The following is a 17062-nucleotide window of genomic DNA, read 5'->3' as shown; positions in this document are numbered from 1 at the left end:
TAGACTGTTTAAACCTGCAGAAGAGAGAGTAAAGAAAGATAAATTTCCATCGTCTTGAACCTGGGAGCTGGGTGTCAGAGACAGACACCTTGGGGAAGTTCATTGACTGTGGACAAAACGTTTTTGACAGATAGTTAAAAAAGAGAAACATATTGCTTCCAATGTTCCCTTTTGCATTTAAAAGGAACGAAATATCTGGGAAATGAAAGGAACTTTGTTGCTAGAATCTGCTTTTAAAAAGACGGATACAAATAGAAATTGTTTCCTCTAGAGGGAGCTTGTGAAACTGTTGCTGGAGTCGATCTGGGGAATTCTACAGCTGTAGAGATAAAGGATCGTGGGAACTAGACACCGACCTTGAACAAGAATGTGCCCAGAAGAAGCTTTAGTGCTTGCTTTTTGCAAGACAAGTGCTTTACTGGAACAGCTACATGAGAAGATGGATTTGATGACTGTTGCAGTTGGAAATTTTGGACAAACAGTGAATACTTATATAGTAACCACTCAGGAATCAATCCAGGAATGTGCTTTGACAGAGCAAGTGGTGAAGAAGATAAAGGAGGAGGTAGCTGCTGAACCTCAAGTACCAGAAATGGAGAGAGCTGTGGCCTTGCAGGAACATAAGTTGCTGTCTTTGACGACTGAACCTGGAGAAAGTCAGATTTGGAGAGATGGAGTACTGTTTGGTCTGGAGATGGGAAGTTGGATAGACCCCCCTATGCAGGGATGTTTTGACTTTTCGGATCTGGCTTTGGGCCAGGGGGAGTTTGGAGTTGTGGGGGCCCTCAATCTTGGAGGGACTTTGAAACATGCCTTCAAATATCTTTTGGATTTCAGTGTCGACTATGGAGAATGGGCTGACTTGTCGAGAAGGGATAAAGATATTGTCAAGTTGGAGTCTCCCTGAGAGAAAGGAAGGAAATTAAGAATAAGATCAGCAGAAGATAAAGTAAAGTACAGGTACAAACATGAAGAAGACCTGCAGAAGGGACATGGAAAAGACTTAAGAGCCTCGGATAGAAGGTCACCAGGTTGATGGACTAGATGGATGGAACAGAAAGGACTGACAAAACCCGAGACCAGGAAGAAGAGACGACGGATGAAGATTGGAAGAAAGTTTTAAAAATTCACTTAGAAAATTATTGTAAAATTAATATTAGAAAAATGTTGGAATGAAACTATTTGGCTTTAGTAGAAATGTAAAAAAGAATTATGTATAAATATGTTTTGTTAAAAAGAATTAGGTATAAATAAGATTTAAGTTTTAAGCTTTAGGGTTTTTTATGGTAAGATAAGGTTAAAATAGATTAAGGTAATCTAATGATAGAATATTGTGAAAGATGGAAAGGATTTGCTGAGATAATTAATAACTAGAATACAAAAAGGGAGGTGTGAGGAGGTTGATGAAACAAGTTAATGAAAGATAAGGATTTGGGAATATTGGATTTGCTTTTAAATTTTTTGTTTATTTTTGCTTTTTTTTTATTCAGATGTATTGTGTGTTTTGTTTTTTTCCTTTTTTGACTTTTGTTTTTATTGACTTACATTGTTTAATCTCTTTTTTTGTATACCCTTTTTCCTTTTCTTTTTTCTTGCTTTTTCCTTTTTCTTTCTGTAATTTTAAATTCTCAATAAATATCATTTAAAAAAATAACAACAAAGTTTGAGAACCACTATCTTAAGTGAATAGATCACTCTCCCCCCTCACTCAACACTGTGCAACCAGCTTAGCACATTCTCACCACCACCATTACCTCCCCAGGCACTGAATGTTTTTGTTGCCAACAGAACAGTATTCTCTGCTTTCAGGATTTCATAGAACCATAGAATTTTAGAGTTGGAAGGGACCTTGAGGGTCATCTAGTCCAGCCACCTGAAATTCAGGCTCCATCTTCTAACTCTGGGAACTGACCTCAGTTGGAGGACCCCACACTCCCCCTCTCCCGCACCCTGGGTTGGGAAACCCACCTGGCCTAGATTCAGGCTTAACCACCCTCAGCCCTAGCCTAGCCTTGTTCAGTGGTGAGGCACAACAGTCTTGGACTGTGGACTGCATGGTCCTGCAGGAATGTTTTTTCAGCCAAACAGCTGCATGCCCTTCTGGACAACCTTCCAGCAGCAGGTGGAGCCAGGGGCCACATATGTAAATTTTATATTTGTACACTTGGCTAGTTTCCTTATATGCTCATGCACCCCTCTCCGTCCTCCGCTGAGATGAGCTTGAGACAGCTCAGTTGGTAGAGCATAATACTTTAATCTCAGGGTTGTGGGTTCGAGCCCCACCTTGGGCAAAATATTCCTGCATTAGAGGGGGTTGAAATAGATGGCCTGTGTGGTCCCTCCCAACTCTGCAATTCTAAGCAAGAGGCATTATCACAGCTCAGGAGCCCAAAGGCAAACAGGGAGGGTGTGCATCTGGGGAAGAGGTGTCACCTGGGGAGAGTCCCAAGGACCAGATAGAGGGGGCCTGAGGGTCCCCACCCATGTCTTATGGGGAGGTCTTATTTAGGTGGCATTTCCACCTTTTGAGGGACGCGAGTGGCACTGTGGGTTAAACCACAGAGCCTAGGACTTGCCGATCAGAAGGTCGGCGGTTCGAATCCCTGCGACCGGGTGAGCTCCCATTGCTCGGTCCCTGCTCCTGCCCACCTAGCAGTTCGAAAGCACATCAAAGTGCAAGTAGATAAATACGTACCGCTCTGGCGGGAAGGTAAATGGCGTTTCCATGTGCTGCTCTGGTTCGCCAGAAGGGGCTTAGTCATGCTGGCCACATGACCCGGAAGCTCCCTCGGCCAATAAAGCGAGATGAGCGCCGCAACCCTAGAGTCGGCCACGACTGGACCTAATGGTCAGGGTCCCTTTACCTTTACCACCTTTTGAAGGAAGTGACGTAAGCCAGCCCTGATTTGTTTGGAGGGGGCACATCCTGATCATTCACCTGAGTGGGGCCCCGAAATTCTGCCCTCAAGCAGAACGTTGCCGTTATTCCAGTTCATGCCTTCTTTGCCCCACTCATTCCACCATCTTTCACTCTACCTGAATACACCGGGTGGGTAGGTGGGTACAGTTATATCTGCATAGTCACTTCAGAAAAATTCAATATATGGATAGAGAGTTCATTATGTGTAGTGCTTTTCTGAGGGGAGCGGGGAAGATTAATCATTAGACTTCTGTCTTGAGGAAAGAAATGGAAGCTGTAACAAATGGCTGTACATGTAAATTTGCCCTGTGCATTTTTGTCTCCACCCATAGTAGTAAAGGCAAGGCAGTTTGTTTTCAAAGGAGGTTTGGGTAGGTTTGTGAGTCATTCTTCCTTGGAGCTGGTCGTTGTTAAGGGTTCCTCACCCGCTTTTAATTCTGTTTTCTTTATCCTTTTTCTTTTCCCATTCCTGGCAATTAAGGTTTTGAAGCATTTGTCCCATGGTAACGAGAAGTATGGTCCTTTTGTCAAAAACGATACATTCTGTGCACGTTAATAAGCCTACGTTTGCTTGCAGCCCTCTGAAGCAGACGTGCGGAGTGTGTTGAGAGGGGAAAGCTTAATTGCGATTCTTATTGAAAGCAATTAATCCTCTTGATTGAGGGGTTGGGAAGATGGTGGTGGGTTGGGGTTGGGGAGACGAGCAGGTAGCACTAATAATGCTAATGCCAGATGGGATGCCACAATAGGTTTACCAGATTTAAGATGCAGCCATATAGGTTTGTGAAGGGGTTTCTCCTCTTCATCTCCTGTCGTCACCTTTTGGTCGTAGACTCATAGAATTGTAGAGTTGGAAGGGACCCTGAGGATCATCTAGTTTTAGTCCAATACCCTCAATGCGGGAATGAATATGCAGCTGTCCCATATTGGGATCGAACCTGCAACCTTGGTATTATCAGCCCCTTGCATCCTGATGCTGTTGGACTCCCAGCAGCCCCAGCAACATAACAAGGGCAGCAGCTAAGTATGGCTAGTATGATTATTTCTCAATTGTTTCTCACAAGCCCCAAGGCATCCTCAAGTGGTTTACAATCACCCAGGAGTATCTGGAGGGCCACAGGTTCCCGGTCTCCACCCTGCGACGACTCTTGAGGGCAACTGGATGCTTGAGGGTGGTTTGAGGGGTGGGGTTCAGCTTGTGCATCCCCACTGACTAAAGGAGGGAAGCTCCAGGGAGACTAGGACATTGGTTATGAGACTCCCTTGCACCCACTGGGTGAGAGAGGATCAGCTGATATTTTCTGGCACCAGTGAAAGCTTCCCGACCACAGTGGCTTTTTTCCAGGGCCCACAACTGTGCAAGAGCAGGGCCTGGCAGGGGGTGACACCTGATTCAGATCGTGATTACAAAAGGGAATCCAGGTGGGCTTCTTTCCCTGGGAAAGCTCTGCAATGGCCAAGGGAGGCTGAGACTTCAAGCTGAGGGAAATGGTATGCTGTGCAGACTTGGGAGGAATGGATTCCAGTTGCCTTCTGCCCTAGAGATATATGTCAGGCCTACCTCAAGGAGCTGTTTTGAGGATGCATGCTATGAATACAAGAGAGTGCTTAGCAAATGGGAAAGATTCAGGATAGTGACAAATAGTGTGTCAGGCACTCAGGTTGAAAGACTGTCAAGCTTTTAACGACATGCGTGAATGAGAATCAAACAATGAAACCAAGAAGGGGCGGTGAGGAAAGTAAAATAAAATTATGGTTTTAAAATCTGTTGATGATGCTTTTGTTGTTACTTTTGGAAAATTTAATAAAATGTTCTCAAAAAAGAAAGGAAGAAAGACTGTCAAGCACCTGAAGCAACAACAGAAAGCCCAGAGGCAAAATGGCAGATATTCTGCCTTGTTGGGTGGTGCAAGAGAGATTATAGTGTGGTGTGTGAGCGTGTTTCTTCTTCGCAGGGTTTGCTTACTGAGGAAGAGCAGCAGATCTAGGAGTCTTTATAGTGAGGCAGTATACAAATTCAATCAATGAATCTATTAATAGCAGGCAGTGCCATAGGATCGGCTGTGTGCACTCGTGTGATCCTTAGGACTGAGAGGATTCTGGGAGGGTGTGAGGACGTCTCAGCCTGAACTGCTCACAGTTCCCTTTTCTGGCTCATGGAAAAGCTGCAGGAAACTGTCCTTCACCAAGGCTCCTAGGCCAGGACCCAGCACTACCTGTCACAGCAGTCATAATTCCTGTGCCCCTTTCTTTTGCTTTCTCTGTACTGCAGGTGTTACTCTGCATCCCAGGACTAAGGCTGCCTTGTGGCCCTGTAACGGATCCTTTCTTTTTTGCCTCCCCATCAGGTCGCAGGAGTTGCACGCCCGAGCTGAGTCACATTCCTACCTCTCTGACCTGAGCAAACAGTCAGAAATTGAGTTCATTGAGACAAAACGGCCCCGGCTGGAACTGCTGCAAGAGCCTTTGCTGAGACATTCACCTCTGCTCAGTCAGCAGGGAGGGACGGAGGATCTCTCCAAGGTAAGCCAAGGAGCCAGGCACACGCAGTACAGTACATGTTGGTTTTGCGATGAGGAAAAAGAGGAGGAGGAGGTGGCTGGGAGAAATACAATGGGCAACTTGAAAACTGTCTGTGTGGTCTGCAATATTCTAGCTGTTTGCAGTATGCAGCCAGCAAATGGATTTTTAGAACTCTCACCTCTGCTGATCTTAGAGGCTGGTTCAGAGGAACTAAAATGTTGGCGTTGTCTTCACTTTACATGGGCCCACTGGCTGAACGCTTTGCAGCTTAAGGGCCTGACAGGCACCCCAGAATGCACCGGACATCTTGCAGACCCCACAAAATTCTGCTTTGCCAAATGGAAGGATTTGCAACCTTAATGGATTTGTCTGCAATATTGTCTGCAGGGAAAGCCAAGGTTTTTGGAAGCTGGATGAACAGGAGGGCTGCTGGTGTAAGTGAACTGAAGGACAAAGGGTGACAGAAAGACGAGAGAGCAGAGTAGTGGGTTGGGAAGCAGGAATCTGGGGAATGGAAAGCAGTGGTGTGTTGCAGTGGATAGAGGTTCCTTTCCTTCTGTCAGCTCAGACATTCACTCACTGATCAGCTATTGCCTCTCAGTGTGAATCCACCTTACAGAGTTTTTGTGAAGATTTTGCTTCTGTTTTGCTTTTATTAGTATTTTGTATTCTAATTTTGTATTTTTCTGTAATGAAGTGCCTCAGGATCTTCAGATTTAAATAATAATAGCAACAACAACATGGGCTAGCCTTATGCACACTGCCCTGAGCTCTTTTCAGAATAAGTGGGATACAAGTCGGTTGAGTTGAGAGAAAAAAATAGGTGGAGGGAAAGGAGGATGGGGAAGAAGCTGGGAAGGAGTGTGTAGAAGCACAGAAGGCATGGAGCTCCCAGGGCTATAAAAGAAGTGGGGAGGGTTTCTTAAGGGGCAGGGTATTGCATGTGGATTTGAATAAACGATTTGGCTGCAGGCAGTGATAGTCCTGCACCTTCACACTGGACTACAGGCTGTTGTGTGTCCCTTTCAGACTGAGTGTTGGATGCTCAGTTGCGGAGGCCTTGAATTTGGCTGCAGTTTTGGCTTTGGAAAAGCATGCTTTGAACTGCAAATGCTTGGCACAAACCTCAATTGCCCATTTTGTTTTTCTATGGCGGTCTGGGTGGGCTATAATCGTTCTCCGAGTGAGTTGTAATATATTTATGTGCCCCTGTGGGGTGGACTTTTGGCCTTGTATGATCTGCTTGGTCTTTCACTGCGACCTGGAGGTACACCAGCTAGAGCCAGATGCAAAGTAGTGGGGTGTGTGGGTGTGCATGCATGCGCAGTTAGGAAAGAAGGTGCCTCTGATCAGTACCAGAAATGAGAACTTAATCTTCTATCCCAGCTCCACTCCTGGTTTTTCTCTAAGGCTTTCTTAACTTAAAGCAGTCTAATTTAGATTTAGACCACAGGGAGAGGAGCTGCTTCCTTTGAAATTTAAGGGACATCATTTAAGGGACATTTAAGGGACATCCATCAATAAGGGACAGTAGCGGGACATGGCGCTGGAATAAGGGACTGTCCCTTCAAATAAGGGACACTTGACAGCTATGCCTTAAGCCCCATCTGCACTATACATTTGAAGCCTTATTATGCCACTTTAATTAGTCATGGCTTCTCCCAAAGGATCCTGACAAGTGTGGTTTGTTAAGGGTGATGAGAGTCACTAGGAGACCCCCTATTCTCTTCACAGAGCTACAAATGGTTTAATGACCAGTCCCGCTTCCCAAGGAACTCTGGGAATTATAGCCCTGTAAGGGGAATAGCGGGCTATTGACAGCTCTCAGCACTCTTAGCAAACTACATTTCCCAGGAGTCTTTGGGTGGGTAAAAGCCATGACCATTTAAAATGGCATGCTGCTGCTTTAAACTATAGTATGGATAGGGTCTTACTGAGCAGTATATCTGCTTTGCCTGGCCGGTGTGTGGAGCTGTGCTCTTCACCTTTGCTAATGAGGGATTTTTGCAAAACCAGGCAGCTGAGAAATGGCTATCCCCCCCCCCCTTCCTTCTCCTCCTCCTATGGGAATCTCCTGTGGGAATCTGGGGCTCTTGTATGTTGCAGGGATTAAGCAGGCATGGGCTCTGTCCTCCCACACTGTCCACACTCACACTCAGTGGGTCTGGGTCATGCAGTTATTAATGGAACTGACTGAATCCTGCGTTAGACTTTGGCAGGCCTCCCACTTGGCAAGGGCCTAATATCTAAATGAGTGATCTAGCTCTGGTGCTGGTGGTGGTGAGGGGGGTTGTAGCTCTTTGAACAGAGACAGTAAATGTGTGTGCTAACGCCACAGCTGCCAGCTCCTTAACCATCACCACCTGTTGGCATCTGTCTGTCTTGTGAGACAATGGAGTATGCCTCTGTGGGGGAAGTCAAGCCATGTTGTTCTTGCTGCTCCAGCAGCACCAAGAAACTTTTCTGGGACCTGGTGTGTATGGAGGTCCTGGGCTGCCTAGATGTCAAGATCCCCGCCTTGGCCTCACTGACATGGTCCAGAGGAAAGCAGAGCAAGATGTTTGTTTGACACCAGCTTGGCTGCAGGAGTTGCCAGAAGGAGACATACAAGGTGTCATCCAACTGTCTTACGGACTCCACTCTGGGTTCATTCCTTAGCCTTTCCTTCTCCCAAATATGTCCCATCTCTACCAGGTTGGGAAGAAATGGAGGAGTTTGCAGAGGCAACAACACATTTTCCATCGTTTTTTAAAAAGAAACTCTGAAGGAAAAAGTCACCACTGTGAGAGACGGAGAGAAAGAAACCTGTGAGATAGCCACTGTTGTTGCGTGGGGTACATACAGAGATCTTAAAGGGGGAGGGGGAACCAAAAATGAAAAGAAGAAGAAGAAATTAAAGAGTATGTAACAGACTGGCTAAACTATTATCAACTTAATGCTCTGTTTAAGGCAGACAAAAACATGGTTTTGCAGACAAACAATCACAATTTGAAAAGGAGTTATTAGGATTGAAGGTAAAAACTTTTTAAAAATTATAATTTATTATTAGAGTGGGAAATGAAGGAAGAGTTTCTTAAGTCATCCATGATCAGCTGGGCTAGGGATGTGGGACATAATATTGACCTAAGCTTATGGAAACAATTTTGGAAAAACAACTTGAAGTTTACTGCCTGTTACACTTTAAAAGAAAACTATCTTAAGATGATTCATAGGTGGTATTTAACTCCCAACAAATTGGCATAGAATTTCAAAGCAGAGAGTGATAAATGTTGGAAACGTAGAGAGAGTGTAGGAACATTCTACCATGTGTGGTGGTCTTGTAGGATTATTAAATATTACTGGGAATTAATTCATAGCAAACTGGGGAAAAAATGTTCAAAAGCTCCTTTCCTAAAAACCTAGACGCTTATCTTCTGGGTATAATAACGACAGAAGTCCCCCCCAAAAAGAAGTGAGTCTATTGATGTATGCAACCACGGCCGCACGGATTTTACTTGCACAAAAGTGGAGAACAGACGTGATTCCAATGAAAGAAGAGTGGCATCATAAACTGCTGGAATATGCGGAACTAGTGGGTATGACTAATAGAAACAGAGATGAAAAAGAACTTAAAGAGGATTGTGTGTTATATATGAAAAATCATTATAGCAAGACAATCAACCTAGCAGGGTGATTATAATTCAGCAGCGCAAGTTATAACATGAGATAAAGAGAAGGAGAAAGGAAAATTTAGAAGAACAGGAAGACGTGGATAGGTTGGGAATAGGGAGGAAACCATGGAAGGCGTGGATGGGAAGTATATGAAAAGAATTTTTTTTCCTTACTCTTTTTTGAATGCAACAGTTGTTGTACTAATATGGATGTACTAATGAAGTACATCCACATTAACAGCAAACGAACAAATAAAAAGAGATAGTCACAGGCTTGTGGGTGAAAGAAACAGTGTGATATCATAGATGTGAATGAGGGGATTAAAGGGAGCCAACTTAATTCTGTGATTTATTTCTCCTCCTCTCAGACACAGTATTGTTATTTTCATTCTGAATGCTTACATTTGGGGGGAAAGCAGTGAAAATACCAAGTGGAGATTCCCTTGACAAGAGTGGCTTTGTGCACTGGGGCAGGTGGAGAGCCGTTCCCGTTCTCCTCAGCAAAGAGATCATGGTTGCTTCCTGAGGAGAAGGCCGTGAAGCAGGAGGGGCCTGCCTTTGGCGATGCTGCTGACTGCATGGTTCCTGCCAGTCGGACCGGGATGCAGTTAGCCCAGCACTGAGGCAAAGCGACACATGCTTCAGAGACGTCACCTCGTCACTGTAACTTCACAGATTCCACATCTTGCTTCAGCCACAAAACAAAACAACCAAGGTGGCTAAAATGAAGTAGTGCAGGCCTGAACAGTGTGATATTGTAGTGTGAGTGAGGAGATTAAAAAGTGGCCTGTGCTTATCTGTACTATCCCTTTCAGTGGAGAAATGTTTGCTTTATTTTTTCCACTGGTGGTCCTCTGTTTCTGTTTTGTTATACAGTGTTAGGGAAGCTCAGGCCCAGGCCTCTCCCTGGCCCTTGGGATGTTTCCGCAGGCCACACAACATCTGTTAGCTTATGGAACTCATTGCCGCAAGATGCAATAGTTCACACTGACCTAGATTAGGTGGCTCTACCATCTAATTTGTATGACTATCAGTGGATATTAGTCACGATGGCTAAATGGAACCCACTTTCCCAAAGGCAATATATCTGTCAATAGCGGTTGCTAGGGAGCAACAGTGACCAAAGGATGTTGCCTTCCAGCCCTACTGGTTGGCTTCTTGAAACATCTGTTAGTCCAGAATGCTGGGCAAGACAGGCTTTCAAGCTGATCCAGCAGGGCTCTTTTTAATGCCCTACCTTTCCCCCTATAATTTTGATATTGATTTACATATTATGCCATGCATTGATTTTACAATTGAAAGTGATTCATACAACATACTGATCTTCAATTTTCAAGTGTGCTGTTGTTTGTGAGAAAAGGTTAGGGACATTATAGCGGGGGCCACAAAGGAAAAAGGCAGAAAGGACCCAGATCCGTAAAATATATTTTGAGTTTGAAAAGGTTGAAGGCTTCTGATCTTATGAGTCTGAGAGGCTGGGCTTTCTTGTTCTGTTTCCCATTGGCTGTCAACTGCGTATTTTATTGAGAGATGCCAAAGACGAGCAGAATCCTGGGAATTTATTCACCTGGTGCTGTGCTGTGTGTCTGCCCGCTACTTGGATGCAGCTTTTAGAAGTGATCTTCTGCCGCTTTCTGCTCCTTGCCTTTTTGATTGACGCTTATAGCCACTGTTTAAATTACCTTTCAAGCTGTAACTGTGGCAAGAGACCCCCCTCCCTCGTTAAGGCTGGCTGCTCCTTCCTAGCAAGCCCAGCTCATCATTTACATAATTAGACCTTTCCGTTCTGTTCCATCAATATTACAAGGTGACACCTCACCCTGTCTGCTCTGGGTGAAAGTGAATCCCTTAACTTCATGGATTCCACCTCTGTAATTGGAAGAAATGTTGTCTTTCCCTTTCTCTTCCCCTCTTCTCCTTCTGATGAGAAGCTTTGCTGAACTACACCAACAGGATGATGGCTTCAGCATCTCATTCAGCTGAAAAATAAGTGCATCCTTAAGGCATGATAATAAGGCAGCTGAAATGCCAGAAGGCAAGGAGATACAAAATTACAGTGGTGCCCCGCAAGACGAATGCCTCACAAGACGAAAAACTCGCTAGACGAAAGGGTTTTCCGTTTTTTGAGTCGTTCCGCAAGACGAATTTCCCTATGGGCTTGCTTCGCAAGACGAAACGTCTTGCGAGTTCTTGCGAGTTTGTTTCCTTTTTCTTAAAGCCGCTAAGCCGTTAATAGCCGCTAAGCCGCTAAGCCGTTAATAGCCGCTAAGCCGCTAATAGCCGCTAAGCCGCTAATAGCCGTGCTTCGCAAGACGAAAAAACCGCAAGACGAAGAGACTCGCGGAACTGATTAATTTCGTCTTGCGAGGCACCACTGTATACTCTTTCTTAAGTTGCCAACCTGGAAGCTTTAGCTTTGTACAGTTTTTACACAAGCATTGGAGAAGCCAGGGTTGAGGAAGGTGTTCTGAGTTTGAGGGCCACGTTCCCTTCTGGAGCCCACATGCCTGTGCTGGGTGGGGTCAGAGGCAAAAGTGTGTAGAGCAATGAATTTCCATTTCCCCCTTGTGCAGTAGGCTTGTGAGTACGAAATAGATCTTAATTCAGGCCAGCACAGGGTCCAGAAGTTGTGATTCCAAAGAATACAATTAAGGCAAGAGATTTGGAGCTGAGCAGGAGCAATGAAGATGTCCCAACAGTTGTGGTGCCCCCCCACCCACTTTTTAAAGCCAGGGCACAGTGAGCTCACTCGGGAGACTTTCTTGCTTTACGGGAATGTTCCGTCTGAGTGGATTCCAACCGCCTCTCCAGGTGGGATGGTGGAGAGAGTGGCAGTTCCCTCTCTTTTGATACTTTGAGTCAAAAGAGGAGAACTGCCATCTTCCATTACTGGATGCCAGCCTTCACCCCCCCCCCCAACTCTGCTTCATCTCCTTCCTCCTCCTCCATGTTGAGCTGCCAAGCCATGCCAGGTCCTGATGAAGCTAAGGGGCCCATGGTGGCTATTTCTTATGTGCTCTTAAACTGGTGGCAGCACCTGCTGCTGGCGATGCCAGAGATTGATTGGGGGGCGGGGCTTTGCATACCAGGCATGTGTACTACCAATGAGCCTAAGCAATATAAACACTTGCAATAATTTGGGTCAGTGCTATTTGGGGGGCTCGAGTCCCTTGTAAGATAGAGAGAAGTAAATATAGCATGGCAGTCCTAATACAAGCCCTTATTTATGTAAAGAGTGCACCACTGTTTTCTTATTTGCTCTTCCTCCTTTCAGTCCCCACCCTAGCGCTGGCTGTGGAGGGGATGTAACCCCCCCCCCCGCGAGCACTGGTTCCCTTGAAGCCGAGTTCATAATGTAATTGGGTCCTTGACGGGCCCAGCTGTGGAAGGATGGGGGCACCCTTGGGAGGCCAATCTCGTTTGCGGAACTGATTGAATAAAAGCGACCTCCATTCACGAAGCTGTCAATCCAGGCCTGTTCCCCAGCATTAGCACCCCCCCAATGGTGCTGATTAATGGTCTGGCAAATCTCTTTCTCTCCCTCTGCTCCTCCCAGATGGTCACCTGGGAGCTAGCATTCAAAGGGCTGGAGCAAGGAGTTTCAGCTCCCCCCTCCCCCAAAAGCCCCATCTGAAATCTGAGCATTCCCAGAGAGCGACATTTCCATTACAAAAGCTGTTGGCTGAAGTGTGTCTCAAGTGGAAATTCACTTTCCTCCCTTCCCCCTGCCTTCTCTCTAAATGTGAGCTTTAGAAATCTCATTTCCTTTCTCTGATAAGAGTGCTGAAAAGGGCACTGGGGTGTCCCCCCACCCAATTTCTTCTCATAAATGAGATTAAAGGAAATGCACTAGGCTCAGAATAGCTTTTTCCTTGCTTCTCCCCCCAGCTCTCTAGAACAGCTTTCCCTAACCCGGTGCCCTCTGGGTGTTGTTGAACTGCCATCACCCCTCGCCATTAAACCATGGCGACTGGCGAAGTTGGAGTCTCAAACTTGTCTGCATCCTGGGCTGGGCGACTCAGCTGCCCTCCCTTCCTCCAAGGACACCAGTGGCCTCTGTGGCTTCACAGGTGGAGGCTGAAGAGCAGCATCAGAGGCCCCCCCTCATGAGGCAAGGGGGGGTGACTGCCTTAGGTGGCAGAATCCACAACAGCAGCAGATCTGGCCTCCAAGGAATGCTTGTCTGCTGCCCCTGGTGCGCCTGCTGCGCCTGCTGCCCCTCTAGCACCCCCCCCCCCCACAATGCCACCCCCACAGCTGCCTCTGGGAGGTGCTGCTGGCCTCCTCCCACCTCCCAGTGCAAATCTCCACTCATCCCTTCTTCCTTGGAAGGAGTGTGCATGTGCCATTTTGTGGTTCGCCTCAGGTGCCAACATGTTTTGGGTGCCCCTGAACAGTGAAGACTAAGGGGGAGGGCAAAAAAATGCCCCAGTGCTTCTTTTCCTGATACCAGTTCCAAATACTGGACTTGAATGTGATTTTTATTATGAGAACCTTTTGCAAGCTGCTTTGAGAACCTCTCAGGATATAAAGTGGGATATATCTGTTTTATTCTTTTTTACTAGAAACTCAAGATCAGCTGTGACCATTCCTGGATCAGGAAAGCTTGGCTCAGTAATTCATGCACTGGTTACTTCAAGACTGGATTCCTGCAGCGTGGGGCTTCCCTTGCGCTTGATCCAGAAGCTGCAGTGAGTGCAGAAAATGCACTGACAGGAGGGAGACCCTATCAGCACAGAACACCTGTGCTCAGAGACCTGCACTGGTTACTGTTTTGCTACTGGGCTAAGTTCAAGGTGTTACTCTTACCATATAAAGCCCTCAACAACTTGGGGTCATATTACCTGTGAGATCGCCTTACCCCATGCATAGCCTCTCATCTGCTTCAGTCTGCAGAACTGGCACTGCCGCAGGTGCCATACGATACTCGTTGCACATTTGAAAAATTTCAGTCTTTTAGTGTGGCAGCGCCCACACTTTGGAACTCCCTGCTTATTGACATCAGGCAGGGGCCTTCATTGCTAAAAACATTTTTTGTTTAGACAAACCTACCTAGATATGCATAATGTTGGCATGTCTCTTAATCTGCTTTTGACTTACCCTTGATTTTAATTATTTTGTTAATATTTTATATAGCTGTTTTTAAGAGTTTTCACTGGTATTATTGTTCTATTCTTTTTGTAAACTGCTTTGAGTGCTTTTTTTAAACAACCAAGTGATGTATAAATGTTATGAAATAAATAGATGAAAATATCTACCAACCTGAGCCGTGTACAAAAACAGGCAGCAGCGTGCCTCTGAGTGCATTTCAGCCTAGGGATTTGCATTCAGAACTGAGGGTGTTGTATTCCGCTCACGTCTACTCAGAGTAGACTCAATAAAACCAATGGGCATAAGTTTTAGTCATGCTCATTATTTCAGTGGCCCTACTTTAAGTAAGCTTAGCATTGGAGACAACCCTGAAGTCACACTTCTTCCACACCAATGCCCACTCCTTGTTATCCCAAGTTTTCTTTATTTCAGCAACCTTATTTAATGAGCAAAATGTGTCTTTTTCTGCGGATTGCCATTTGCTCCAATCCAGTGGTGAAATGTGGGTTTTCCTGGGGAAAGCAGTGGGGCAAAACAAGACAAAAAACAAGACACAGAGCTTTAAAACGTGGACCTGTGCCTGTGCCACAAAAGGAAGTGTGGATGAGCCCCTAGAAAGATTGTGGGTGGCAGGTGCCCTATTAAAATAGGCATATCTTCTCTCACCTCTGCACAGCTTTGGAAAAATAAAGAGCGCATCATGTTCTGTGTTGAATTATTATTATTAAAGTGTAGGTTTGGTCGATTAATATATTTCAAACCTGCCTGACTGACTAATTCTTTAAGGAGACTGCTGCCCTCTTAGTTATACTTATCCAGATTAATTTTGTTTTAAAGCTGGCCATGAGAGCCAATGGAGCCTGCTACTGAACGGATTGCTTCTCAAACAGGCTGTGTCCAGTCTGTCACTATTTTGTGGAAGGATACAAGCACATACAGGAAAAGTAGGCTTGTGCAATTAAAGTGGATTAATTGCTCTGTTGCCGTGGTGAAACCAATCTCATGGTTGCTTTTTTTTAAAAGTAAACTTTTGTGGTTAGAAAGGTGTTGGTGAAGTGCACTGTAAAGTGTGGGCTGAATGATTTGTTAGTGGGAAGGCATATAACCACTGTGGAAGCAAATGGAATGAATGTTCATTGCTATATAACCTCCCCACAAACAACTCAGAACAAACAGTAAAGTCAGGACGTAGTCTAAACTCTGTGTAAACTTTGTGCATGCAACTAGGGATAAATGCGCAATAAATAAGTTGTCTGGGGAAGCCCCCATATGAAGTCACTTTCCTAAAATTCCTTAACGAATTTCGCCTTTCTCTTTTGGGAGGTGGCCTCCCCTGCCTCCCCTTTGGTTGATTTAACACCCTTTGGATGTTGTTGGACTCCAGATTGCAACAACTCCAGCCAGAATGTCTAGCAGTCATGAATGATGGGTGTTGAAGTCTAGTGACATTAGGCAGTTGGGGAAAGCTGCATTAATGCCAGAGGAGGTTGCACTGAGAGTGCCACAGCCGTTTGAGGTGCTGACTAGGAGAAGTAGTGCACTTGGAATGCCATGCGCAAGGATTAATGCATGGCCAACTCTGTTCTTCCATTTAGGAAACTGGCTGAAATGGAAATTTCACTCCCAGGTGAAGGAGATATTGTTGTGTGTCTTTTGTTTTCAAGTTGTTTTTGAATATTTCTTTTGGAAAAATGGCATACTCATTTTGTGTGCTGTTTTGAATTTGTTGTAAGACACTGGAATAAAAATCTAATGAAGGAAGAAGCATATTACAATGCAAGGGGTTTGAGTGAACACAAGAAGTAGCCTTATCCCGCATACGACCATTGGCCCATTAGGATCCAGCTCAGCATTATGTACACCAGCTGTCTCTGACTTGGTGCGCTCCAGATGTTTTTAATTCCTGCGCCTATGATCCCTGACCATTGCACATGCTGGCTGTGGTTGATGGATGTTGGAATTCAACAACATATGGAGAGTGGCAGTTTGGGATAGGGTTCCAGCCCTACCTGGAGATGCTGAGGATTGAACCTGGGATCTTCTGCAAAAGGCCTTCTGGATGGGCTGCTAAGCCTGATGGATGATGCTCCTGCTCCTGCTTTGATTTGGTGTGTGTGTGTGTGTGTGTGTTAATGGCAGTTGTTTCTTCCTTGGAGCACCCAGTCTCATCCTTTGCATCCAGTTTCATCTTCCTCTTCTCCCCTCTTCTTCTCTTGCCTCCTGTTATGCAGTCGGTTTTGCAGCAGCAGCAGCAGCAGCAGCAGCAGCAGCAGCAGCAGCTCTCCCCCATACACTGTGTAAAGCTCAGACATCAAGTGTGGTTTGGCACTAGCGACTTGTGTGCCATCTCCACGTGAGAGTATGTGAGACTTGGCATCCAGCTTCCCTTTCCTCTAGTTTCAGAGAAAGATGCCAACTGCAGAGATTTGAGGAGAGGATGCAGAACCTGAAGTGTGTGAGTCCCTCCAGCTCTGTATGGATGCTGAAAATAATTGGCCTGATCTCGTCCTTGGGCTGTCCCTGGGGCACATACTTGCGGAGGCGGGTTGGGGGGGCAGTTAAAAGCCTTATTGTGGGACTCACTGATCTTTTGTGTAGGACAGGAAGAGCTTGCTGGTGGTAAGAGCCAATAGTGGAATGGACACACTCGGAAGGTGGTGGACTCTCCTTTCTTGGAGGGTTTTAAGCAGAGGTTGGCTGGCCATCTGTCATGGGTGCTTTAGCTGAGATTCCTTCATTGCAGGGGGTTGGACTAGATGACCCTCTAGTCCCTTCCAACTTTAAGATTCTGTGTTTCTATGATTCTACCTTCCAACTCCAATTCTATTATTCTGTGAAACACAAACTTAGGAAACTCCCAGTGTAGCATTTGCAAAAT

The 17062-nt window shown here is 45.6% G+C and overlaps 1 protein-coding gene across 20 annotated transcripts in view; it reads left to right on the top strand.

Moving 5' to 3' along the window:
* Positions 1-17062, top strand: part of NCOR2 (nuclear receptor corepressor 2) — a 359036-nt gene that overhangs the window by 114578 nt on the left and 227396 nt on the right. For all 20 annotated transcript variants that reach the window (XM_080985614.1, XM_080985620.1, XM_080985617.1 and 17 more), the window contains exon 4: positions 5269-5443. In XM_080985614.1, coding sequence (XP_080841740.1) covers positions 5269-5443 — 175 coding nt within the window. The remainder of the gene's footprint in view (positions 1-5268; positions 5444-17062) is intronic.

The sequence above is a fragment of the Podarcis pityusensis genome (genome assembly GCF_964106645.2).
Source record: "Podarcis pityusensis genome assembly, chromosome: 16".
Classification (NCBI taxonomy): domain Eukaryota; kingdom Metazoa; phylum Chordata; class Lepidosauria; order Squamata; family Lacertidae; genus Podarcis; species Podarcis pityusensis.
Note: the sequence above shows the minus strand (reverse complement) of the source record. Positions and strands in the feature narration are given on the sequence as shown.